We start from the raw sequence: 27,787 nt of genomic DNA, 5'->3' as shown, positions 1-27,787 counted from the left end.
TCTGTACACATTTCAGAAAACATCATAAACTCTTTGTCAGCCTGAGAGTAAACAACAGAAGGCAGAGTTTACATGAGCTGCAGGGCTAATACTGAGGCTCTACACTCCAGCTGAGAGAGCTCAGGCCCTCCCAAATTGTTTATGTCACCAAGCCTGTCAACAGCAACTCATGCTGGACCCAGTGCACCTCTTTTGTTCTCCGTTTCCGAACTCATTCTCACCTGCTTGTTTTTTTCTGTTGAGATTTAATAACAGCTTACTTGACTAAAATCAAACCGATTTAAACTAGCTGGTGCTCCTGTTGGCATCATTTGTATTCAATATTCATTGTGTGCTGTGAGTGTACATCATTTTTTATTAGCTAAATGCATTGGAGAAAAAAAACATAGAAGACCTTGGATGAACCGTTTATTGTTGCAAAAGCATGGCTAAGCCTCAGTGTGAGCAACAGATAATGAGCCTGACATCTCTAAATGCATTTCCCTCTCACTAATCTGTGCTGTCAGAAAAAAGCACAGTTTGGTGAAAGGGAGATATTGCCCCTGGATCCAACAAAAAAGTACAAAAAAACATATTTCAGCCTTTGAAGAGACAGAAGTGGAGTTAAATCCTGGATAACATGGAATATGAATAGAATTATGAGTTTCTAGAGCAGAAATTATTTCACCTTTAATCTTTCAGGAGTCAAATGCTCAATGATCATGTAACTACCAAGCATGTATTAGGATGGCGTTTGGAAAGTGAGCAATTTGTAACCTGTAATCACAGCTACAATGCAAAGAGAAAAGAAACAACATTGAAATCTTAAAAAGTCAAGATTTGAACCCACGACTCTCTGAGACGACAACTGCAACAACATCAACACTGACAAGGTTTTGTCTTATTCTGTCTCTTTTTTTCCATTTTCTTCCTACATTTTTGTAATTAAAACATTTTGAAAAGGAAACATATTTTGTGGAGCTCTAAGACAAGTAACGGGCAAATAAAATTAGATCTCAGCAGTCTTGGTCAGAAATGTGGAAGGTTAGAAAAGTAGCTTTTTACAATTCCCAACTGCCATTGAGTTCAAGTTTCTATTTATCAACCATTGATCATGTCTTATCATGTGGTCACCATTTACCCCAGATAATTAACACAATAATTTTTGCCATAATATCAGAAACAAAGCAAGAACAGCAACTATAAATATCTGACTACTATAAATCTTTTTTTTTGTACAGGTTAGCCTCACTGAGACCACAATCAATCTAATTTTCAACTGGAACCTGTTCACACAAATAACGCTAAAACAAAACTAATGCAACACAAATAAGACAACGGATACCAAAAACACTAAAAGCAACAACAAGTCTCCATTATCTGAGGGTCTTTAAAAGGTGCTTAAAATCTCAGACAGTGCTTTGATTTCAGAGTTTGTGGTCTTGCTGTAAAGCGTTCTAGAATGAGGAGGCAGAAAATGCAAAACTCTGATTAGCCAAAGTACTGACATAAAACTTCTGTAATGGAAATATCTGTGTATGGATAAAAATGTCCAGCTGGCCAAAATATACAACATGCATTGATGTGTTGGAGGTTTACGTACTGTTATGAAACTCAAGGCACTGTGTCCAACAGTGTCAGACAGCTGGCAGAAGCACAGGAAGGAAACTGGCAGCAACGAGGTGTTTTCTGGCATTGAAAACAAAAGCAAGTTCTCTTAAAAAGAAATCAACTCTTGATTTTGGTTTAACAGTTGGTAAATATGAGAATTAAAAAAAAGAAAAAGTGCTTCATCAATCATGATGTCAAGGTATTTGCAATCTGATACAAATTCATCCCTTCAAACATACAAGATCATTGGGTAATTTCAATAAATGAGATACTTGCTGGTGTGTTGTTACAGTTAGAAAGCAAAATCCACTTTCATTTTATTCATTAATTTATTTTCAAGTCTGTTGCAACTGAACACTTTACTAATTTTGGTGTGACCTAATTCTTAAAGCTGGTGCCTATTCCAGAGTTTTATATTTATTACAAATCGACACAGTTGTGTTTACATTCAACATGAGACATGACTTATCAAAATATGATACAATAGACTAAAAATACAGCAGATGTGTTGTAATGGATGTGATGTCCTCGCCATAATAAAACAGTGTAATCATCATATATCTGTAAACTGCTCAAGACACAAAAATGTCAAATCTTTTTTTTCTTTTTACATTTTATTATTTATTAGATAGAGAAAGATATAAGAAACATAGATCAAAACAATATAATCCCTGCTTCACAGTGTTTATAGCCACAACTAAATGGTGACACCCATTCCTAGGAGCATCTTTAACAGTTGGTTCAAATCATATTTATAAGCTGAAAATAAATGAGACAAAAACTTAGCCATGGGGTACATCTGTTTTAATTCATTGAAATGATTCTTTCTTGCTACTTATGTCAATGCATTTGTCACAATTTATAGCACACGACATAAAACAAAACTCTAAATTGATTGACTTAAAGGCCAGTTATATGTAATACCGCATTGCTTGATCAAACACATTGAGGTTCCCTAATTTGTTGAAGCCATCTCTTTGTGGTTTCATGATGCAGTATCCAAAATCAGTCCTTACGGGCTGCCATCCCGCATGCAGAACTTGACTGCGTTTTATGAAGTTAAGTCAACCTTCAGATTGAGGTGTTTTAGAACAGGAACATGTCCAAAATATGCAGGAATCGACCACTTGAAGACTGTAGTATGACACCTCTGGTATTGTTTGTCTTTACATCTGAGATTCCAGTACCAAGGGGGAGTGGTTACACACCCGTTCAAAACCAGAATGTAGTCTCCACTGCAGTATATAATCTAGCCTTCCATGCGGTATGTCTGTTAGTAAACAAAGCTCAGAGTTATTCATTATCTAAAGTCCAGGCTCGCATGGTGATTTTCTGTACTGAGCCATTGCTCTGCGTCATCTTTCTCATCATAGTGACTGACTGACCTCAGATGACTTTGCAGACACACTCTGCAGTCTACGAGCCACGTGCAAATCGAACCCCCTCCACCACCCAACCCCTGGTTGTTGCACTCTCTTCTTCTGATCACAGCATCTGTGTTTCTTTGGGCGATGTAAAATCCTAGGAATTACTCAATTAGCAACAATTACATATCTTTCTCTCTCTCCTCTCTAAATGCCATTACGACAGGGTTAAATGTAAGGGTAGTGTCACTGTAAATTGCATTATCTGCCCATTTGCGGCTCTGCAAATGTGATCTTTCAAATAAGCTTTTGATGTCAGGGACACTCTCTCTTCCTCACACATTTAGTCACAACTTTGCTGTCAATCTGAAGACCATTCTCTTTCCTCACTTGGACATGACCCCTTCCCTCTCTCCTCACTGCAAGACTGTAAATTTCTACCATAGACAGAGTAAAGTTCAGCAAAAGGTCAAAAGCGATAAATTCTGTGCCGACTCTGTCTACTGTGTCTCAGCATAAAACCAGGATTGAAGAACGTTGCCATGTTTTACCTCCATATGATGGTTTCAATCTGATAGGAAAATAAAAATGCTGGGCTACCTTTTTCTGTCAAGGTGTGAACAATTTCCATAACCATCAAAATCTCCTGTTAACAGTGATTTATGGGACGACATCCATTCTCACTGGCGGCCCCTGTTCTTAACCAAGCTATAATGCATTGCACCACTGTGATTTTCGATTTGAAGGCCGAACTCCGGGTAGCATAAATGATATGCTGAAGTTATGTCTGTAGTTAAATCAATCATCTCAAATGGATTGGTATCATCTGACTTTGAGAGGCCCCATCACAGAGTGGGGCTAATTTATGGGGTTGCAGGGGGGCCATGGCTTTGGCTGTAGTGATACACTGTAATCAAGATAGGATACGGAGCACAGTGGCCTGGGAGAGATAAATCAACCAGATGAACTGCTGCTGTATATTGCTGGGTGGTGAACTAGCACATGCACATGCAATATAGGACAAAATCTCAATGACTCACTTAAGCAAGCATCGTAAACAGTCATCGGGAAGCACATGTTCACACACGCCTGCATATACACACACGCATGCACGAAGACCCAGAACGAGCTGCTCTCTGTTAATTCCTGCCATTACCAGTGGCAGTTAAAGGTGTCTCCCCAGTGCAAAGCTGCCTGTGTAAAGTACCTTTTCATTAAGTTCTCATTGTGTGGGCCTCAGGGGGGGAAGAGGAGGGCTGGTGCTTGGTAGTAAGTACCTGCGATTGTGTGAGTGGAGTGGGCTTCTGAGTAGGACAGAGGAACATTGTAGAGAAATGTAAAAAGATGAGGAGAGGATACTGTAATAAACTGAAAGGTTGGCAGAGCCAAAGTTGTTGTTCTGTTTTACTACAGAATAAAAGGCTAAAAGATAGACAAAGGAAAGTGGATCTCGGACTGCATACATTTCTTCCTTATCCCTTGAAGTCACTGAAGTCTAGATTATTTAAACCCAACCATTTTGGAGGCACATGAAGAAAAAAAAGAAAATGTCAGATGCCACATGCTACCTGCGCTAACACTAAGTGGCACAGATATTTCAGAGCAACTTAAAAAAAAATCAGTAAAGCTCCTGTATTTGAAGCAGTGAAGAAGTTAACCTCCCAGATGACATAAGCTAATGTTAACTGTCTAAATATTAGCCACACAAACAAGGACACCCCAAGGATGGTGCTTTTTGGGTCTGAGCTCCACAGCTCTCCATTTTGACCATGCAATGCTCCGTTCTGAACATGCTCTGTTAATCAAATGATGGCTTTATCGGCTTCTAAAGTGAAGCAATAAAACAAACCACAGCACCCCCTCCATTACGCCTCAGTTTAGTCGTAAAGGCATTGGAGGTTAATGTAACTAACAATATCACAGGTTATAGTGGAGCCAAACAGAAGTTGACAATTAGACCATAAAAAGCAGGATCTTGTCACAACCCACCATTTAAAAATATATTTTGTATGCACCAAAATCATTTTTGTTTTGGAATCTATTTTATTATAGAGTAATATTTTATTTGTCCCTCAATATTAAAAGTTAATGATATCAATGGCAAATTGACAGGCCACTGGAATCACACAGTGGCACACTAAAGATAAGCATCTATAATAAAATGAAATAAAATAATTGCACAACTAAATCAAAGGTATACACTTCCAGAAAGGATAATATGATTTATTCAAAATTCTATCATGTTTATTTATCTTTAAGATACAGAATTGACACTTTTAAATTATATATTTTTGTAAACATTGGCTGAATTGCCCCCTATTTTCTGGTTTTGTGTATTTCGTCACATTGTACATAATCATATTTTTTGCTCTTAACTAGTGCTAAAAACATATTTTTCAGAATATGTTGCGACAGTATCAAACAAATATGTTTGTTAGCATCGATATTGAGTTTGACATTTTAGTATTGTAACAACCCTACAAGCAAGGTTCACTGCATTGCATGAACTGAGCCAATAAATTCTTAAATATTTGGATGATTTTTCAAGGCATTTCCTTACATTTTTTATCCATCTGGTATTAACAGCTTTTTAAATAGTACAGTGAAAATGTTAATGTAGTTTAAAACCATTTTACCTAGTGTGAAAAGCAGGGGTCTCAAACTCAATTTACCCAGGGGCCGCTGGAGGTAGAGTCTGGGTGAGGCTGGGCCGCATTCACACACATGGTCTCCTCAGCCGAACCTTTCTGATTGCCTATTATCATATTTGGCCGTAGTCAGGCGCTGTAACAGCCGTAACTGTGTAGTGTCTCTTTAAGATACTCTAGTATTACTAATGATGTCAGAAGTATGCGCCACGGCTTCTCTGTAGAGAGCGTGGGAGAAACGTGCTAGACGGACATGTTAGCTCCCTAACTTTTTAGTAATGTTACGGGTTGTTTGGACGCTGCTCAATTTTCATGTTTGATAATATAGCAGCCGTTCAACCGGGCTTTGTAAGGTTGGTGAAGAGCATATTTATTAAAGGACAACACTGGAATTCCCAGTACCAGTGTGGTTGTGAGTTTTTGACCGTCCTGACGAATCTGCCGCCTCCTCTCCTCCCTTAAACACAACCCAAGCGTTACAGCGCCTAACCTTAATTACGTTACACTGATCAGCAACTTCCGGGTCTAGACTGGATGCTGAAGCACGTGAAGCGGGAGCGGCCGCGGAAATTGCGCATGTACCGCATGCAAATAATGACAAATAGAAAATGCAAATAGGCCCGGCCGATGTCCCGCCCCCGAGAGCAATATACTCCACCGTGATTGGTAAGTTCGTTTAGCTCCGCACACAACACTGAAAAGTGCCAATTATATCAAACTCGCGGGCCGCACTAACATTAAACTTTCATGTTAAGGCGGGGGCCACAAACTATCTTCCCGAGGGCCGCAGTTGGCCCGCGGGCCGCGAGTTTGAGACCCCTGGTGTAAAGGAAAGGTAAATGTTAGTGACTTTCCTTTTGTCCCCATAAAGTCCTCCTACACAAAGTACATGTTTTTTTTTCTTTCCTATCTCTCCACCTTCATCTCCAGGTAACATTCCAGTTTTGTACAGTTGGATATCCTAAAGTCAGCTGTCTTTGGACCTTGTTCTTATATAATAAAAACTTTTCAAACTTAAATTGGGTTTTAAGCTCACCACAAAAACAAGAAGACATTCTACACATTTCTGCCCTTCAGTGCTAAACAAACTTGTCACTATGCTTCTCATCTCTTCAAAGAGATGAGATGGTTTGTATTATTTCCATCTCTCTCTTGTAGAGCCCAGTTTTTCTGAACAGTGCTTCAAAACCTAATTCTAAAATTGGTTAATGCAGAATAGTTGCTTGAGGTGTTCAGTAGAGTGTCCCATCTTTAATTATTTATCTTTTAGTAAATTAACCACAAAAAAGGAAGTTGTTCACATCTTACGAAGAAATATTACCCACTGGAGAGTGGCTTCTTTACAATCTGATGGACATAAACTAAAGCTCCGATTAAGATAATTAAGTGAATTTCTATTTGATAAGGCTGGAGTGACTAAAATATGCCGGTAGATGTGTGTCTTGCTGACACACACCGACAAATTATGACATCTTTCTACTACTTTTATGAGTTAAAGAATAGATTTGGAGACAAAAACCAATTAGGCTAATTGTAGCCCATATAATGTCTCAATTCTGCAGTGTGCACTGTTTTCTGGTTCACATTGGAAATACATCCAAATTTAATTTACAGATGTATCTTTAATTGTACAAGAGTACTCAGTTTTGGATTTTCAGCCCATCTTCAATTTCAGTATATGGATTGTACACCAACACACCCAGATTCCTCAGCACAAACACATATACTTATTAAATGAGAAATGAAAGATGACCTTTCAGTCCTCACCGGATGAAAAAGTAACCTTTAATCCGGACCACAACCCTTCCGTTTCTACTGGAGACCAGACTCTACATGTCCTCTGGAATCAGCAGTGTTAGAAGAGATCTTCCGAAACAGCTCAAATAACCACACATTGTCTAACTGACCTTCACAAAGTGACTAAGCTTCCTCTAAATTGAGTGAATTTACTCTTTGAGTGGATAGGGATTTCCTTTGTGAACAGTTGTGCCCTAATATCAACCAGAGTTTTTTACCTTTGACTTTTACTTGAATGTGACAGCATTTTTCAAAGAATACGGCTTCAGTACTCTGAAAGTCTTTGCATGCGGTTTCAACCATATTCCAATGACAACTGTTGATACTGAACTTCTGTTATAGTGTTAGAATATGGCTGTGCCTCTATTAAATGGAGAAAGTGCGTTGTAAAGGTGGACGTTTGTTGTTTTCTTGCAAGATGAAGAGTTCCATGCAAGCTGACAAACGAAACATGGTACGGTAACTGAGGTTAAGATTGAGTCTAATAATAGGTGGTGGTTAGTGAGTGGTGGAAAATACACATTATCTAAATTACTGCACTTAAGTGCAAATGTGAGGTAATTGCACTTTTCAGTTCCAACCAATACTAATTTCTATATCCATTAAAACATAAAAGTTGGATTACTAATTACTAGAGGTATGTGTCCTACCTAACCTTACCTATGCAGGAGATTTACTTTAAAACATGTAACTTGTGTATTTTATTAATACTTTACACTTCCGATGTATGATTATGTATCTAAAGGAAATTTACCTGCATCTAAGCATGAGGAAATGAAGCTCCCTTGTGTATTACCAAGTATTAAAATAGCGAGTATGTGTGCTTCTTATTATGAATCTGATTTTGATGCACTTCCTGTCCATCTTGTATATTATGGGTTTTGTTAATAAAAGTTGCATAACCCTTCCTGGTTTGTGGTTTATGTTCTGAGCTATACTCATTTCAGCAATGGGAATATTAATAGCTGAAAGGAGCTGAAAGGGCTGGTAAGATAGGCTGTTTTTATGGTCTTTGATTGTTTGCTTGATCCTAAAGCATAAACATAAAAAAATATATATGTGTGCAACAACAAATATAGCAAACTAATTGCATGAAATATTTACAGCAAGGGAATTAGAAGAGATGCCACAATTTAGAGATTTGAGTTTTTGAGTTCAAAAGGATTATTAGCAACCTCAGAGGATTTAGTATAGTTTTGAACTTCAGATGGGGCCAAACTAGCAGCTGACCTTGCTTTCAATCTTCATGCAAAGTTAAATAAAATGTCTCCTGACAAAAGCTTTCTGTCAAATTTACAGCCATTAAATGGGCAGCTGTTTTTGATTACTGGCAGGAAAGGATAAAAAATGCACATAAAATACCAAAAGATGGATAATGATCAGTTTAACATTATTCACACTCTAAAGTTGCTTATGATGTGATTACTTTAATTAAAATGGCATAATTTTCTCAGAATACTTGAATTTTCAGAATGCAAAGCAACCAAGTGACTATTATAAGTCTCCCATCTTTACACAAAAGCCTCATGTTACAGTCCGATACAATTAGTATGCCCAGTTCCCATGTAATTACCCTGGATATCACAAGATGATTGCCATATTTCAGCCAGAATAAACATATGAAGACACAAAACTATAGGATGGCCAATTAAAGTGATAGATATCATCAAAGATGCAACAAAAGGTTTACTGCAAGGAAAATGGGGGAAATGTAGCCTTTAATAAACATTTACTTCCTCTGCCGTACCACTGCTGCCTAATTGGTGCTTTAGAAATCCAGCGATTTCCAGTTAATTTATTCCTGGCAGTCACACTGTGTAGGTCATGCTTTGCATGGGCATAGTGCCAAGTAAGGGTAGCTTCCCTTCACTCTACCTTTAATATACATTGCTAAAAAATGTAAACTCCAAATTAAGGTTGTCTTGAACTATATTACAATAAATTTTCAATGAGTTAAGAGGAAATGTCTTCAGAGTTAAAGAGGAAAACAACGTAATGGCAACAGTTGCAGTCTCTTAAGTCTTTTGTTTAAAGTAAGTTGCTGCAGCATACCCGTCCTTTCTGACTCAGATCAATGCTTTGTCTCCAAGGTGACAAGATATCTGAATTGTAGCCATAGATACTAACATTCATCACCTTTGATATGACATTGTATTATACTGGTCATGATATTGACTTATTTCAGATAACCATAACCAGAAGAAAAAAAGGCAACGACTGCAATAACGTCACTGCATCTGTCATAAAACACTTGTGACAAACTGAAACATCAGCGCTCCAGCAGTAGTTCAGGTTCAACCTTTAACATAATCAAAGGGAAACATGGTTGCCTTTTGGAATGTCTACTTTGTCCCTAGGTGGCCACTGGTAGCACGCTGTGAGGTGAATGATAAGTATTTCCGTCAGCCTGGTGGTAGCATATTCCCTGCCAGGTCATCACAATGACTCCTCGTCATATAGCTGCTCTGACGCTGTGTTATTGAGCTAAAGCCCTCCAGCTGTTTGGTGCTATATTTCAAGTAATTGAGCCATGGGATCTGGAGTGAAGTCACAGAGAGGGGTTGTGTGGAAGATTGTTGGTGTGTATGTAATAGATGTTTTGACTGCCATGTCAAAGGTAATTGAGTCATAGGTAAGAAAGAGTGAAGTTGCCAGCTGTCAGTCTCTTATAAACCAAATCCATCAGAATGCAGCACAGCCTATAATTCAAAGAGACAAGTATGAGTATATGTGTGTGTTCGTGTGGATACATGTTGCACTACACAGTTTACTGCATTTATATTAATAAAAAAAATTTTCCTTACTGCACAAGGCCACTGGCTACAAAATGATACTATAGCTCAATAGCAGATTTTTGTATTTAACTTCAAATCTAAATAGCAAATATGTTTGCATTCCAAAATGGCAAAGTAAGGTTAAATCCTATTTTACCCCTGTCCCTCACTTTCAGCTCTTAATCCTGTGTTTCCAAGATAAGTCATTCTAATTGCAACAGTGATGTACAGGCAAAGCAAAGAGGAAGGGAATATATGATCTATTAAAATTAAAGTTAAAATAAAACATCACATTTTTTTAAGAATTTGAAGAAAAGTGGGAGCACGATCTGCAAATATTTTCTAAAAATAAATATTTTCTAGGTTAACACATTTTTAATAGCACATAATAATAGTGTGTAGATTTTAAACTCACCAGGCAATTTTTTAGGTATCCCTGTTCCGGTGCTTGTTAACTCAATTGGGGAATCACCCAATCACAGCAACATGTGATAAAGACAACTTGGTGAAGCTTAAACCCAAGCATCTGAAAGGGAAAGAAATGGTATTAATGTGACTTTTGAATGTAGCATGTTTGTTGGTGGCAGACTGGTGGAAAAAACACCTGATCTAGAATTTTCACACTCAGTCATCTCTTGAGTTTACAGGGAATTAAAAAAAAAGAAAACAAAAAGAAAATGCCCAGTGAGCAGCAGCTGTGTGGACAAAAGTGTCCAGTAGATGGCAAAGATTAGAGCAGAATAGACAGAAACTAGTTCAGTAATAATTCAGTTAACCACTTCTTACAAGCAAGGTATTTGAAATAACAACTGAAAGCATCACACCTAATGTCCATCTCCTTATGACCACCGTGGATTTCTTGCCTACTTCCAGCCATGGGCACTAACACAATCCTGTACAATCACTGTCCAGATAAGACAGGGCATTCAAAGTTGATTTTTGGCCTTGTCGCTTACTTGCAAAAATTTCTCCAGATTCTCTGAATTTTTTGATGGCAATATGGACTGTAGATAAAGAAATCCCTAAATTATTTAAAATTGGACATTGGGAAATGTTGTTTTTAAACTTTTGGATTATTTGCTCACACAGTTGTTCACAAAGTGACAAAACTTACCCCAACCTCACCAGAACATATTGCAGGCATCAAATTCAAAAATAAATTTGATGAACTAGGAATTGTAAAAAGGTGACCAGTCAGTGTTGTTGCTCTGTATATAGTATATAATCCACTGCGTCATATGTGTGATTACACTTCCAAGAAATATCTGAAAATGATGCATAACTCACTTGCAGTTAGTGACTCATAGGTTGCTGTCTAGTGTTTACATTTCCCCTCCCAGATGTGAATGCACAAACTAGAAGCTTCAAGATGATAACTACATATAAAGTTTGTCATAATTTTGGCAGATGGAGCTTCTACTGTATGGCCTGCTTGTGGTTACAATGTTGTCTGTGTCACTGTAGAATTAAATCAACAAAACTTGGCTGATTAGTCAACAGCTGTGCTAATTTATGAAATCAGTCTGACTACTTCAAGGTCACACATTGTGTTGAGATGTAAATCAAAACAAAACCAAGGAGCAGCCTAAGAAGTGGGAAAAACTTCAATAAACCTGCCTTGGCTGTTTTTGTCATATTTGTATTTGTAAACACAATGTACTCTTCAGACAAGAATACAACAGAATAGATTTATTTTTAATTGTGTCTGCAGCAACATGTAAAGGGAAACCCACGGAATATAGACAATTGAAAAAGTAATGGCTACTGAAATGTGAAAAATGTGCAGCACTGACAAAATATAAGTGGAAAACTGTACAAGTATGGATAAATTATAAATGAGTGGGTCTCCTAAACAAACTATGCAGGTATAATTATGGCTATGTAGGAAAATGATCTGTGAAAGATCTGTACAAAGAATATGTAGAACACACACAATGGGAACTATACTATCAAAAGGAATAGAAACATAGAGGGACAGAGTATTCGAAATTCATATTCTCTCCAAGAGCGACATCTGGTGGTAATGTTTGAGAAGCACAGACGACTTGTACATATATTATTAATTGCATACTTTTATTTCTTCAACATTTTTCTAAACTCCACCATTTAATATTGTGTTATATGAGTTTTTGTCAAGGTTGTCATCTGAAATAACGCTAATTATGTATTCCTAAACGTAAACCGAGCACATATTTTCCGGAACTCCTTTACAGACTGAGTTTCATCCACGGAACTGAATATGGGTTGCGCCAGCAATGCTAACCTATGTAGCCATCTCTACCGGTAGTAGGTGTCATTCAGTTGTCTTTCTGCGTTAATTATAAACTCGTGAACCGATCTAAAGCTGAATGACAGTCACTACGCCGTCTTTGTGTCGTTATTTTGTAAGCAATCCATCCAACTGAGTCGCTAAAAATGAGAGAAGGGTGAGTAGCTGGCTACTTAGTCCACCCTTTGATGACAGCTAGGTGGCTAGCTTCAAAAGCTACATCCAGCCGTGCTAACAGTCAGTGGCTGTCAAAGATAGCTTAGTGGTTAGCATTCTTGGCACTCAGCTAACTGGTCTGCACTTATGGTCACATTTCTGATGGGTTTTAGTTCACATTTACTGGAGGTATCTTCCTTATCGATTTGGGAGTTCCGTGTGAAAGACCAGAAACACGACTTACAATGACTTCTGTTGCCGTTTGACGTTATGTGCATAGCGGCACAGCTACCTCTGAAGACATCCAACCGCAGTAAGCCTTGATCACGGTTTCCCAGGTTGACAGTAGCTTGTACCATTTCTTCATTGTGGGTGGGGCTCAGTCATTTTTCGTTCTTGTATTGTTTTTATGTCTCTGAATGCTGATGTTATATTTAATCAAAATGGCCCAGTTTTAAGTTGCTTAAATGCTACTTTTTAAATTTTTTACTAAAAAAGTTATGTCATGCAGGGATTCTTCTTGTAATAGATAAGGAAATGTAGCTTGCTCTGTTAAATTTCCCAATCCAATAAGCATCATATTAATTTTATCATGTTTTTATTGTATATTATGTTTGTTTCTACTTTATAGATTGGTATACATTTAAACATATTACACCAAGACATGTTTAGATTTAACATAATACATTAATCCTCTATGTTTGTGACGATATTATACTAAATGTGCCCTTTGGTTTTTCTTGTTTTGGGTTTTTTTTATGACTCCCTGATTTTATTTTTAGGTGCCTGTGTCTTTCATATTTGATTAAATTTCTGTTTGATAAGCATCCAGGTTTCTTTTTTGAGGTTCTTAAATTGACCTAATTTCCCATGCATATTATTTTGGGCTGCACAACACCATGTGCAATGACAATATTGATTATGCGTAACTCACATTTTATGTTTTCCTGTCCTTTTTCTTCACAATGTCCAGATACTGCTTATGATATGGCACATCATGCAGCTCTTATTTTATTCTTTTTAGATTGTAAGTTTTAAAGGTGTTCTCTAAGGTTCAGTATTCTTGAGTGTGATTTTGATGTTAAAATTATATTTAATATTTTGAGAAAACATTACATAAGTAGCTTTATGTGTTTCTTTTCAAATTTATCTTACCAAAAATAATAATCATATGCATTGCAATGCCTACTATTTTATATAAAATATTTTTTGAAAGAGAAATTGTGTGCTTTTTGCATTTTTGTTCTTTACAGATTTTAACAATTGTTTTTCCCTCTTCTGATTCTCATGGACTTTTTCTATTTGCAGATTGTGTATTTTCTGACCCAGCTCTTGTGCAGCCATGGAGAAGCCCTGGAGACTGTGGGGCGTGATGGAGCGGTGCACTCTGACTCTAGTATCCTGGTCCTGGGGTGCCTGCCGAGTTTCACTTTTGGCTCTCATCCTCACTTTCCATCTGTATGGAGGTTTTTTCCTCCTCGCTCTCATCCTCGCATCTGTAGCCGGCATCCTCTACAAATTTCAGGATGTTCTTCTCTATTTTCCCGACCAGCCTTCCTCCTCTCGCCTGTATGTTCCCATGCCAACAGGAATCCCGCATGAGAATGTGTTTATTCGCACCAAGGACGGTGTGAAGCTCAACCTCATCCTTCTTCGTTACACAGGAGGAGATTCTGCTTCTGGCATCACATCCAACAATCAGAGCAGCCCCACTTCCTCTGCTCCTCCTACAATCCTTTATTTCCACGGCAATGCAGGTAATATTGGTCACAGAGTGCCAAACGCACTTCTAATGCTGGTCAATTTGAAAGCAAATGTGGTGCTGGTGGATTACCGTGGCTATGGAAAAAGCGAGGGAGAGCCATGTGAAGATGGGCTGTACCTGGATGCTGAAGCAACCTTGGACTATGTCATGACACGCCCCGACCTGGACAAAACAAAAGTGGTACTCTTTGGTCGCTCATTAGGAGGCGCTGTAGCTGTGCGTCTTGCATCAGTAAACCCTCACCGCATAGCGGCCATCATTGTTGAAAACACCTTTCTCAGCATCCCTCACATGGCTGCAACTCTCTTCTCGTTCTTGCCAATGCGCCTGCTGCCCTTCTGGTGCTATAAGAATCAGTTCCTGTCCTATAGACAGGTGGCGCTGTGCCGCATGCCTTCGCTGTTTGTGTCAGGTCTGTCGGACCAACTCATCCCACCGGTTATGATGAAACAACTGTATGAGCTGTCCCTTGCTCGGACTAAGCGGCTGGCCATCTTTCCAGAGGGCACGCACAACGACACGTGGCAGTGTCAGGGCTACTTTGCTGCTTTAGAGCAGTTCATGAAAGACCTGCTGAAGAGCCACGCCCACGACGAGAGTGCTCAGGCCTCTGCCAGCGTCACCATCATCTGATAGAGGGTTAGGGGGTGAAGAGCTGATTTAAGAAACTTCATTGATTTTTGGAGTGAATGTACATTTTATGCTTTTGTTTGGGTTTTTGTTTTTATTTCACTCTTTCTACTTTTCTGTAAATTTGATATGCTAAAATATTTTCACTATTTCAAGGGTTGAGGAGATTGTAATATCTCCGTGGGTTTTCTTGTGCTTCAAATATGAATGGATGTGTCTATGACCTTTCTATGAATGAAGCCAGAGCGTAGTTGCTAACATCACAAGATGTGCTGAAACCACAGAAGAATCTGATAAAGTGTGTTTTTTGAAATTACCAGAAATCAACTGACCTAGTTTTAAAAGACGTTTGACCATAAAAGGCCCTGTGGCATTCGTGTGAAAATTGATAAAGACACAATTGACACATCCGTGTCTAATTTTGTAAATTAGAGTGGTGTGTAGAGGTATAGTGTAAATATATTTGTTAATACACAGAACCTTTCAGTTCAGATTTAACCAAATCTTTCTTTGTGTGGGTGCTTACATTTTACAAGGAATACATTGAGGAATATAACGATGTGTCCCCATCCCCCTTAGTGTCATGTACATGCAACAGCTTGGCATTTCACAACATTCTCACGAACAATATTTATATGCACCTTCAAATTTGGCCTTCCACATTAACATAAAGAGAAGCTGCTGCATATTTATCATTAGCTCACACTGAAGAAATAGTGAGAAATATAAGGTGACTCACTATTTCCTGTCAAACTGCCTCTTGTTAGAGACAGGAAGCAGCTGCTTTCTCAAGAATTAGGCACTCAAAATACAGATCCATCTGGATGAGTTAGATTTCTGTCAAAAAGTATGGTTATTTCTGGAATTTAAATGAAAAAGTAATACTCATGTATATCATTTGTCAGCAATTATTTTAAAGGTGTTTACGTTAATTTAGATGCTAAAGGCTTACACATAATTGAAACTGTAAAATTGACTTTCTTTACATAAAAAAATAAAAGGTTACAGGAAGTTCAATAAAAAATGTTAGCAATCTGTATCCCCATGAAACATGTCAGCAAAAGGAAACATACAGTGCTCTAAAAGTTCCAGTTAGACGTCATAAAACACTATGAACAAAACTCGGCAGATGACATGGCCCCTTAAACCATCAACAATTGTGGAAACTTCACACTGAACTTCTAGCAACTTGGATTCTGTATCTTTCCAAAATCCATCCTGACTGTGATCATTTTGAAATGAAATGTGAAATTAACTTTTTTTCTGTGGGAAAAGGTCTTTGGATCTTTATTCATCCGAAACCAGGCCCCTCTGTTTTCACCTCAGCCCAGGTAAGGTGCTTCTGGTGTTAACTGGTTTAGAAGTGACTTAACAAAACCAATGTAACACAGTAACGCAGGTCTTGGGTACATCTGTGGTACCTCTGGGGACTCTGACTTGAGATGCAGTCCTCACTTTCTGAACATTTTTTCCTTTTTCTCAACTATGAGTTTATATGCATAAGAGAATATAAACTAACTTTGAAAAGCTTTCTTTGTCAATGACCCTTTGTGTCCTACCAGAAATGGGTCAAAACTACTGGACTTCAGTCAGCTCACCAGTCATCCCTATATTTCATATGACTTCTGTGTTTAAAGTCACTCTTTATTGCTTGTCTGGAGTTTAATATATTTCTGGGATTTAAATTTGGGGTTTTAATTGTTCTAAGCCATAACGATTCAATGATATCACTCAGTTTTAATTAATCTATAAATGTGTTAAACTTTTTTTTAAGTTGGATTACTGAAATAAATCAATTTTCTGAAAATATTCAAATGTATCAAGATCCACTCGTACAACTAGCCAACAGAGGAACTCTCAAAATGAGTTTTATGCATTACTAAGCAGCTACTATATTGATATGCTTAGTGCAAAGTGGCAATAGTCAGAGAAAATTGGTTACTATGGTAATCAGCGTGGCTCACGTGGAGATTAGGTCTGTTAAGTAAATCTATTTGCGATAATTCAGGAGAAAATTTCCACATTTTATTTCCAAGCTGTGCTAATGTGATTAAATGAGTCATTAATAATAAGCAGGAAAGAAGCAAACTGTTAAGTAACAAGAAAACATTGTAGATTATTGGTGAACTGCAACAAATCCTAAGAACTACATTTTTGTGAACTCCGAAGGCACATGTTGGTTTCAGTTTGTCCTACATGTTTTATGCACCGGTCAGTTCAACTGGGGATTTCCAGTAATTGGTCAGTGCTTGTTCCTTCCCCTTTAAAACATACAAAGTATGCTGCTGTGTGTGTTGCATTACAGTAGGGCAGAATCTGTTAGCTCCTTAAGCACTGGGAATAAAGTGTGAGCGTTTTTAGTCTAATGTGATTATTTATGAGCTATTATCCTTTGCATTTTAATTGTTAATTGAAGGATCCTGTCTCCCTGTGCTTCTATAACAAAATGGCTTTTCTCTCTTAGGGAGGGCTTTTAATGAGCTAATTAACCTTTCCTGCATGTCTTCCACAGGATGGAGCTAAAACCTGAAGATTAAAATCCTATTATCCACTCTTGCTGTCTGAATGCAGCACTGCAGTGGTTTGAAAGCCATTTGAATAAATTCAGTAGGTCTCAGCCATATTAGATTTAAAAAAAAAAAAAAAGCAGATTGACAGCAGTGAAAAAACCCAACTGTTGTCTGTTAATGTAACTACAACTTGAATATGGTCTGTGGCCACTATGAATGTAAGCGTGGTCTTTAACTAAAATGCATCATAAAAAATGATTGTGTAGTGATCGTCCTTCCTCCAACTTCTGTGACTTCTTACCACTGGTTGCACTAAACAGGTTCACACAACTTTTGTATGATATCAAATCCATATGCTGATTTTGTGCAATCTAAGTTTAGCTTTGTGAACATAAACTTATTTTTCCTCCACCAGCTTTGTTTCAGATATTTCTGCTGTTAATTAAATATCTTCATTCATGAAGATATTTGCCTTTCACCCATTTGTTGTTTCACCTTCTAGTTTAAACCTATTTTTATGAGTGCAACACTTAATTTAGATTGTCACAAAACATGGGTTTCTTTAACACACGGTATATAATAAAATTGAATGTCTTGATTTTTTTCTCTTAGAAAAATGTTATGTGTGCAAAGCTACTTTGAGTGATATTTTTCTATGTTCTGGTTGTGAACAGATCAGAGTGATTGCTGTTGGAAATGTTGACATAATTTGAGACTTTAAGAGTTGATGTTGCAAGCTGGCATGTGTTTACATTTCATCTTGGCAAGCTTCTTGAATGAACATGCACAGTGTTGAAATACTTTGTGTACACGCACCTTGATCTTAAACCATGACTTCACTTTAAAGAACCATTGATGAGACATGTGAATGAGCTGTTTTTATCATTGGAACAAAGCAGTCGCTTTGACTGACTTTCCATTTCAGAGTTATGTATCTTTTCTATTTCTTTCAACTTCTTTTGTAAGCACACATTTTCACTTTCTATTTTCTGTATTGTAACATGCAATAAATTGATACAGTAAAATGGTGTTTTGATTCACGTTTGTTTCTTTCTTTAGGGATTATCCTAAATATAGCTATATTTATTATACCGACAGCCCCGACCAGCTTTCTTGTATCACCAGAAGAAAAACTTTCCTAAAGCATAATGTTGCCACACCACCATGTGTGACTGTTGGGTGATAGTATAAGGTTACTTGATGTTGTATATATTAAAAAAAAACGCACTTGTAAGTCTTGGAAAATGTCTGATTTCGTTTACGGTTTTATTTTGCTGAAATAATCAAGGAGATTATTTGGAAGTAAAAGTATATGTTGCAATACCATTTCAGTTTTAATACAAGTATGCCTTTCTATCCAACAATATCCTCACATTTATGTAAACTGCTAAATCCATCATAGACATTCAGTTTTGCACCTTTAGCTGAAGACATCCAACTGCCTTTTTTTTTTCTTTTCCAGATGAAAACTGAAACCTGAAGTCACCTAACCACAGAACACATGAATGTTCTCATTTGTCTCTGTTAGATGACCTCATGCCCAGGGTATCTTAGACTATATCTGTGTAGCAATAAAAAATGACTTCCTCGTTGCATTGTCCAGTTTTTAAAGTACTTCCAAACTATAGTGGCTGTTTTGTTTAAGCTGTTTTATGACCAATATGAAAGTTTGACAATTGATGAAGTTTCTCGCCTAATATTCTAAAAAAAAAAAAACTTTTTCACCCTGTGTTGTATTATTACCCCAAATGTCAATGTATTTTATTGAGATTTTATGTGAGAGAAACACACACATGTATAAAGTGGAAGGAAAAGATATATGGTCTCTAATTATCTTAAGCAAAAAGTAAGGTGTGTATTACTATTCAATCATTTAAAAGAAAAATCTAGTGCAATAGTGACCTTCAAAGGTCACCCACATAGAAATTTGATAACCACCGACAGGGTCATGTCAACCATAGAGGACCTGCATACAAGTGACAAGTTTGTAGAAAGAGCAAGAAATGTGCTTTTCATGGATGGAGGAGGGTAAGACTGTTAAAATGCTGAAAAAAGCCCAAAAAAATCTTTTCTGTAGCTAAATTAATTTTGCTCTGTTTTTTGTTGGATTGCCAAATAAAATATGTTTATCTGAGGTCAAACATATCAAATGTAGCTCACCTCAGATCTTTGAAAAACCCTTATAAAGTATTTCAAATAACTGAGTAGTGACTCACTAGTGGTATTTTTCACAATGTTTCACAACTAGCTGTTGCTTAGGACAAAAACATGTTTTTTTGTGTGCTTTTTTAAATATGCAGTCCAAAAGGCCACTTTTTATAAACAAAGTCATGATTGAGTGACTGTAAAATCTTGCAGGAAAATGTGGCTATAAAATTTCTTAGCTTAATCTGAGTTTGACTTAGTCCTTTTCATATAGCCTCTGTGCTTTGTTGCATAGTGTCTTTCTCAGAACTCAATAAATACTGTATATATATTTATTTAAATTAAATTGATTTATATTAAATTTAGCAAATTTACAAGAATTTTGCAATGTTTCGGTAAGCAGAAGTGAGTCAATTGTTGCATTAAAATATATTTGTTTTTCATTTCATATACCATAACCTCTGCCACTGAAAACTGTAAAAATAAAACATTTACTTTGAACTTTATTATTGGAAACTAAAGTACAAAAATGACAATAATTATAATTTTGAAGAAATAGAAGACTATTGGTGTAACTTTTCTCTACTTCACATTTTATTTCTCGGAATTAAAGTTTGTCTTGCCGTGTTATGGGGCCGTTTGAAGAAGAAGCAAGATTTGCACTTCCTCATTTCAGTCTGTGACAATTTTAGTCATTTATAATGTGGTCTCAAGTGTTTATTAGCTTGAAATCCCTCCATGCAGATCACAGAGGAGCTGTGTTCATATCAACAATCCTTCCTATATGTTGCCATGAGTTCATTGTTTGGATTGGGAAAGAAAGGGATGTGTTTGGTAATGAAAGCCAAAAAAGTTAAAAGAGATTTGGCATGCTGCTGGTCAGGCAGGAAGCTGTTGGTGTGGTTTCTTCTGCGGAACAACGGAGGAGGAAGCTCATTTGCTCTTTGTTTGGCTTATTTGTACTGCGCAGTCTCTCAGACTAATCAAGATTCAGCCACTGAAAGAAAACAAGAGTTAAGGAAGTCAGGACTGAACGAATCCAGGCTCAGTTAGCTTGTGGCTCCTGAAAAAACATAATTAGAGAAGAGAACATTCACCGTTCGTAATCTAAGTCTGTAAGAAGAGAAATAGATTAGGAGTAAAAACGATCATGCTGCTAGTGTGAACTGTCTGGGGGTTTAAACTTCCCCAGCGATGGCAGTTTTAGCAGATGTGAAGCAAAGAACTGGACAAGTTGCGTCTGAAGGAAGGGTATCTTGGCCAGTTTTCCTGCTGACACTGGCTGCTGTCACCTCGTCTTCTCTGTCAGCTCTCTCCTTGTACCAGTTAGTGGATCTGAGAGCTGAAGTAGAGGGGCTTAAGACAGACATCAGCCGCATGAGAGAAGAGGGGCAAAAGGTCACCCACAGAGATCAGGTAAGTAACAGTCAGTAGGGTTTTCTACTAACATTCAATTGTTGTATTTCACAGTGTTTCTAAAAACGGTAACCGTGTACATACAGACTGAAAACATCAAAGGAAGAGAAAATATCAAAGAGCTTCAGGATTTACCAGAGTCTCAAAATGCTTTCAGTCAAATAAGAAGAAGGAGAAGAACAATATCTGAATCAGAGATCTCAGGTAAGACAGACAAACATTTGATATTTGATGTGATGTATGACATGCAAACTCTGCAGAAACTATCATATATGTGCACATTTATTTTAGCACATTTCAGGAGCTAGAAGAATTGTCACCTGATCAAAACTGCAAGATTTGTATGTTTATAATTGGTTATATTGTACTAATTATATTTCTACTTCAGTTTTATTTCAGAGCGATTCGCAGGCTTGGAAAAGTTGTGTTGGAAATAATAAAAAAAATAATCAACAAATATATAAAAAATTACCTTTGCCAACTTATTTGACCTGGAAAGAGAAAAGTGTACTTTTGGTTTCAGAATTGTGAAATATTTTTGACAGTCTGGACTATTTTCTGAACCATGATTTTTCAGAAAAAAATTGATTTTACTTATAAGCAGTTCTCATCATTCTAGATACAGGAACATTTTTAACTACAATTTTATGTTTGAATAAAACGCTTACCATTTGCACATAACATAACATACAGTAATGACTGGGGTCCTGTGCTGAACAGATGGTGGCTTTCAAGTTGATGTAGTTTACACTGTGTTGCCAAAAGTATTTGCTCATTTGTTTAATTTAATTTATGAGTTCTTATCACTTTAATTATCACAGGCATAGAAAGACAAACAAGTACAAGAAGGGGTCACGCTCAGGAACACGGTCAAGAAATTTTGTCACTGTTAGTACTGCAACAGCAGAATTATAACACAGTGGAAGTGACAACAGTAACACAGCCACAAAGTGTTGGGGCTCAGTGGATGCTGATGCATGGTGCACATAAGTCTCCAGCAATTGCTAGGAGAGCAATACTTGTCTGTCTGCATTGTGTGAAGTGTAATTTTTGACTCTACACCACATTTTTGATCTACATTGGATTCTGGTGTGGGATGTTCTTCAGGAGCTAGGATTCTCCTCTTCCAGTGAAATGAGCTCTTAATTGTTCTGCACACTGATATATTTGGATAGTCCCATGTTCCTAATGTTGTGGGACCTACAGGGAGGAGTCTGTTTGCTTTTTTGACATGACTGTCCAGAGGAGCACAAAACAAGGCCACTAAAAACATGAATTAGCTAGTTTGTTGTGCAATAATTTGACCAGACCTGCAAGGACCTCATCCATTGCAACACCTTTGGGATGAATTAGAGACCCTGAGCCAAGTCTTCTCATCTAACATTAGTCTTTTACCATGTTTATTTTTGAAGAGTGGTCAGAATTTCCCATAATAACATTTCTAAACCTTCTGGAAAGCCTTCCTAGAACAATTAAAACTGTTATAGCACATAGGATTTGCAGAGGTCTTGGTAAACCTTATGGATAAAGAGTTGGATTGATATTTGAAGGGAACCTTGTCTTGAGTTTCAATAGCATGGAGTTCAATTTGTTCTAGTTGTAATGCAGATCCAAATGCTCATTTTCAGTTGATTACAGAAAAATCCACAAGTAGATTTCACAATTACCTAGTTATTTTAGTGTAAGTACCCAAAAGGTGACAGAAAACTAATACAATTCTCCTGCATTTTATACCAGGTTCTGTCTCCTGTCTGCAGCTTTTGGCAAACAACAGCAGAAAACCCTTCAGGAAAGGTACACTGTTTCCTGTTTTGCTTTTATTTATACTTCCTCTACTTTGGAAATAAACATGCAGATAAAGGTTCCAGCTTAAAACCTACAGAAAATATGTTTGCATGTCAGCTGTTGGTGTCTTTTTTGCTTCTTTTCTAACAAGATGCTCTGTCTTTTACCAGAACTTTCCTCGGGTCCGTACACAGGTATCCCCTGGCAAACTGGGCTGAGGAGAGGCTCATCCCTGGAGACAGATGGGGATCGCATTGTAGTCAACGAGGCTGGTTTCTACTTTGTCTACAGTCAGGTCAGCTCAAGTACTGCAGTTTCCTAATTTGTACACTGGGGGCTGCTGCTACTCTATTTGCAAAACAGTAGCTTTCTTTTCCTTTACACAGGACGCTTCAAAAAGGGTGTGCTCCCTCTGAGTATATGCTGTGTTTAATTACTAATTTTGAGGAAGGGTCAGACAAATTATAAAATATTTGTTTTCCTGCCTCAGAACTTTCAGAACTTTTTACAATGGATATAACTCATATATTCGTTGGTTTGTGTAGGTCTACTACATGGACAGCACCTTTACAATGGGCCACGTGGTGATACGATGGAAGAGGCATGTTGTGGGAAATGAGGATCAGGATGTGCATTTGTTCCGCTGCATCCAAAGCATGAACCCTGATTACGCTTTCAACACTTGCTACACAGGAGGTGAGCTTGTGCCATGTACTATGTCCACTAATAGCAACTCGTTAAAGAGATAAAGTACTGTCTCTTTAACTTAAGTTACATTATAATTGGGATTTACTTTATGCAACCTGTCTGAAGTCGACATCTGAATCCTGCAGGTATTGTAAAGCTGGAGAAGGGAGACTACTTGGAGCTTTTGATCCCCCGGTCGATGGCCAACATTTCCATGGAAGGAGATTCTACCTTTCTGGGTGCTTTTAAGCTTGTTTAAAATGTATCACCTTATACAAATGAACAACACAATCAGCCACTTCTGCACAGGCAGAAACGCATTTTGCATGTTTCAAGTGATGAACAGTCAGATCTAATATGAAACAGTCAAAACATTCAGATCAATGTGTTTTTTTTATATAACCCCACACTTAGCAAGCACAACTTGAGGCTCGTTTTTCAACTTTTAAGCTTTAAAAATGCTTCATACTACTTAACATTTTAAGCAGAATTACCGTGTCACAAAGCATCTTGTCTTATTTTATTTCAAATGCAGGTTTTTCATTGTGATGCTCCCATTTGAACAAGCCTTTACATATTTAGCTGATGTAAGAAGTTTGATGTAATAAAATGCAAATGTGTGCAAATGATAATGTGGGATGAGATTGTTATTCCATTTTTGGCCACAGGAAGCAAAGACATTATGTGGCAGAAGAAGAGAGAGACATCAAGATAAGGTGAAACAGGAACAGTGGAAACCAAGCTTACAAGCATATTTTTAGCTTCAAGAGAAACTGCAGGCAGATGCTGTCAGCAGTTTCAAAGAAGCTGATCAATGACTTTGTCAAACCAGATTTCTGGAAGAAATTATCCTGCTTAAAAGTACTAAAGGTAATAACAAAGATGTAGAAATAAGAGTTTTGCACAATGTATAGATACGCAATCTGTGTATGCCTTTAGAGGTGCTTATGGTGTTGAGGCACTGTTACCTACAGGAGTGATTAGAGATGCTCTAATACTGGAGTATTAGTACATAGTGCATCTAGTTTGTCAGACAAGATGACACTTGATATTGGACTCTTGAGAATTAGATGAGATTTTGGATACAATGGTAATATTTTTTGTTTGTTTGTTTTCACAGTCAGATCAATCAATTATTTAAATAATCTTTATTTTGTGTAAAACTGTTCTATTCTGTACTCTCTAAGTATTATGGGTTTTGAAATTGAGATTTAGAAAAAATACCCATTTTAAGAGTTACCTATTTGAGGTGTGCTTGCCATTTATCTTTTCTGTTTTGTTTTCTATTTCGTATGCAAAATCCTGCTAAACAGTTTAAACATTGGAGATGCTCCATTACTGTTTGTGTAAATGAGTGCTGTCAAGGAGATGACAGTATGTATTAGCCATCTCCGTCAACCTAAGCACTGCTTCCTTTGTTACCTCAAAATGAGAGTTTCAAACAGAGACTAGAATCTCAGATATCAACAGACTCCAAATCTAATCTATCACGTCCAGGTCTTCACCTTTTGACTAAAATCATATTTAATAAGTTATTCCTGTTGGCTTGGTTCTGTCTCAAGTTTCCACCAAAGCAGAGTAAATTGTAAGTTTCTCTTTTTGCTGCTGCTGGAAGTAGCTCTGTTTCTTAAACAATGTAACGTGTAGCTGCATTTTAAATTCAATCAGATTTATTTATAAAGCCTGTTTTTTTTTTATCGGTTCTGTAGAACACATTGAGCCAGCAAAGAGGAACCAGCACAGGAATGATTTGTTCTTTCCTGTGTGATCACGTTAGTAGAGAAGCAGCCGCATTTTGGACGAGCTGAAGGCAAGAGAGAGCAGCCTGCCTGACCCAGAAATACAGCACATTACAATAATCAAACCAGGAGATGATAAAGACATTTTTCTACCCCCAGATTGGTGGCAGTGCATTTCATTTATGGAGTCAAAGAGCCTAGCTGCACAGTGGCACAGTTGGTAGCGCTGTTGCTTTGCAGTAAGAAGGTGCTGGGTGTGTATCTGGGGGTTTTCTGCATGGAGTCTGCGTGTTTTGCGTGTGCAAGCATGGGTTCTCTCCATGTACTCCAGCTTCAGCAAAAGCATCAGCACAAACAAAATTAACAGACACCAAGCCACACACAACAGCGGCATCTTGCAGAGCTGTTGTAATGCTGCATTCATCAAAGATCTTTCATAGTTTCTCAATTTTGGTAATTACCAAACTCTTTTTAAACGCACAAAAAATTGGGTTTTACCATTTGAAGACATTATTCATTTCTAATTAGTATTTGAGAAAACAAAAGTACTTTGCTCTGTAATAGTTTTTTTTAGCAAAAGATGCATCCTACAACACACTGTATTATTCCTCTTTGTCACACACAGCAATTCTGTCCATTAGACCAAACAGTTTGACAGACCCTTGCGGGTGGTCACTTCTTCATTTGGTCTTTTGCCTTTGTTGTCACGGCTCCTCTTGACTACACAACAAATCAAGTCTGCAACTGAAGAAGGCAGACTAAAATGTGAGTTTGCCCAGACAGTGTTCAAAAGGACTTAGTGGATAATGGTAACTTTTAATGGAAGAGTAGATAGACATAATGAAGCTACAATATATAATGGAGAGCAGACTAGGCTATGGGAAATCAGAGGAGCTTTTTGATGGGCCGGCTGTGTTGTTTACCACAGCAGGCAACAGAACAAACAGCAATTGAGAAAAAAGTGAAAGGCGGAGGGTACGAGAGAAGAGGGGTGCAGAACTCAGATCTCTCCTACAAATGTGTAAAGCATGATGCTGCTCTCCCTCCCTTTAGGCTAGAAATGTCTTTGTGCGATGCCATGGTGACGCCTTGTGTGTTTGCGGAAGCTGATGTCACTGTGGGCTCGGCTCTCAAAAGAGAAACCAGCGTCTGACCGGAGAATCAGGAAATGAGACCAACTGTGTGTACACATACTGGCACTGTGTGTAGTTCACACGCTATACCATCATCCTTCAAGTACAAAGAACAGCTGATGCTCCAAACATCCATAAAAAAAGGTCAACATTTTGAAAAATGTAGTGAAGCAACATAGTGAACACAAGACAGCGACACTACTGTTCTAGCAGTTTCCAACTTGCATGGGAAAAAGCTGCGCAAAATTGATTAGAAGCAACTTTAATTATAATCTGACAAAACATAACGTAAACCACAGTAACACAAGTGTAGGGCACATGACAGTTGTTAGAAAATTCTGAACTTTGTGAAAGCAGAAGGCGCTGTGTCTGTAAACTTAACGAATTACAGACACAGTGAGAATACGGAACATGAGTGACTGCAAGAAGATAAAACAAACAAGATGAACACTGTGTAAAACCTCGAAGGGCACACAATGGCAAAACAAGGTCAAACAAACAAACATACACAAATAATTACATGCATACTTCTAATTTTCCCTTGTTTCCAATACTGCAGATAAAGCAAATTCAGCAGCTATACCTTAATGCATTCTGCAGAGGGTTTAAATGTAAACTAAATGTATTGCATTAAACTGATTGTTGTTGTAAATAGGTTACTAAACGAGGAATATCTGCTTCCTCATTCTTCACACGTTCTTCTATTTGCTGGATCATAGCATGCTTTTTCTCCTTCTGTGCATTATTGCCCTCCATCCTCCCTTTCTCACAGTTTGGTAGCTTCAGGACAGGTCTGACTGATGAGGAGGACTAAAGGTGATCCTGAATCCTGATTGTAGCATCCAGCTTGCTCTGCTTTTTGCAAGAATCGGCACAGAAGTTCACATCCTGCAACTCACTCTATACATATGTTCGCATTCACCTTTTCCGCCCTCAACATCTAAAATGTACTGCACTTAGACAATCTCAGGGTGCTTTAATATGGAGCATGGCTATTCCATGTACATACTTACATACTTATGTAGTATCTTGGGATTAGTTTGATCCACTGCCATCAGCTCAGAGTTATCAAGCTGATCCACAGCCCTGCTGCTGAACTGACTGAATAGCTGCCTGGATTTCCAGTATAAGCGAGGATTTAGTTTATCTATAAATGAGATTTTGTCACATGTAACTGTAAAATCTAAGCTACATGCTCTGTGCTTGCTTTGTTGCAGTTTTTGTACCAACTTAATGTGACCTCACAAATCAGATTTCAATTTGAAAACATGTCATGAGTTTATTCCTTTTTACCATTATTCAGCTTTATTATGTTGTTCCCTCCAAACAACATGAGATCTACTTATTTATTCTTATATTTATAAGATGATCAATAATTA

At 37.6% G+C, this 27,787-nt stretch overlaps 2 protein-coding genes and 1 long non-coding RNA gene across 6 annotated transcripts; 2 read left to right on the top strand and 1 right to left on the bottom strand.

The window, feature by feature from the left end:
* Positions 1-20: 20 nt before the first annotated feature.
* LOC114148289 (uncharacterized) lies at positions 21-12,942 on the bottom strand. Of its 2 annotated transcripts, XR_003596246.1 has the most exons (4): positions 12,843-12,942; positions 10,589-10,699; positions 1,583-1,668; positions 21-1,436 (listed from the first exon to the last, which is right to left on the bottom strand). It is a non-coding gene; the product is annotated as an uncharacterized LOC114148289 (long non-coding RNA). The 2 variants fall into 2 exon arrangements; XR_003596245.1 differs by lacking the exons at positions 21-1,436; positions 1,583-1,668 and adding an exon at positions 7,160-10,098.
* abhd13 (abhydrolase domain containing 13) lies at positions 12,407-18,533 on the top strand. 3 transcript variants are annotated; one of them, XM_028023458.1, is made up of 2 exons: positions 12,407-12,599; positions 13,907-18,533. In XM_028023458.1, the coding sequence occupies exon 2, from the start codon at positions 13,941-13,943 to the stop codon at positions 14,994-14,996; it is 1,056 nt and encodes a 351-aa protein (XP_027879259.1). In that variant the 5' UTR covers positions 12,407-12,599; positions 13,907-13,940; the 3' UTR covers positions 14,997-18,533. The 3 variants fall into 3 exon arrangements, with proteins under 3 accessions (XP_027879259.1, XP_027879260.1, XP_027879262.1); XM_028023459.1 differs by having other exon boundaries at positions 12,407-12,911; XM_028023461.1 differs by having other exon boundaries at positions 12,407-12,970.
* Positions 18,534-20,569: 2,036 nt separating this feature from the next.
* Positions 20,570-24,165, top strand: tnfsf13b (TNF superfamily member 13b). The gene is made up of 6 exons (XM_028021990.1): positions 20,570-21,064; positions 21,151-21,268; positions 22,802-22,858; positions 23,020-23,144; positions 23,395-23,545; positions 23,683-24,165. Exons 1-6 carry the CDS (start codon positions 20,843-20,845, stop codon positions 23,793-23,795), a joined length of 786 nt encoding a protein of 261 aa, XP_027877791.1. The 5' UTR covers positions 20,570-20,842; the 3' UTR covers positions 23,796-24,165.
* Positions 24,166-27,787: the final 3,622 nt, after the last annotated feature.

This window comes from Xiphophorus couchianus, chromosome 7 (genome assembly GCF_001444195.1).
Source record: "Xiphophorus couchianus chromosome 7, X_couchianus-1.0, whole genome shotgun sequence".
Lineage (NCBI taxonomy): Eukaryota > Metazoa > Chordata > Actinopteri > Cyprinodontiformes > Poeciliidae > Xiphophorus > Xiphophorus couchianus.
This window is presented reverse-complemented; position numbering and strand designations above follow the sequence as displayed.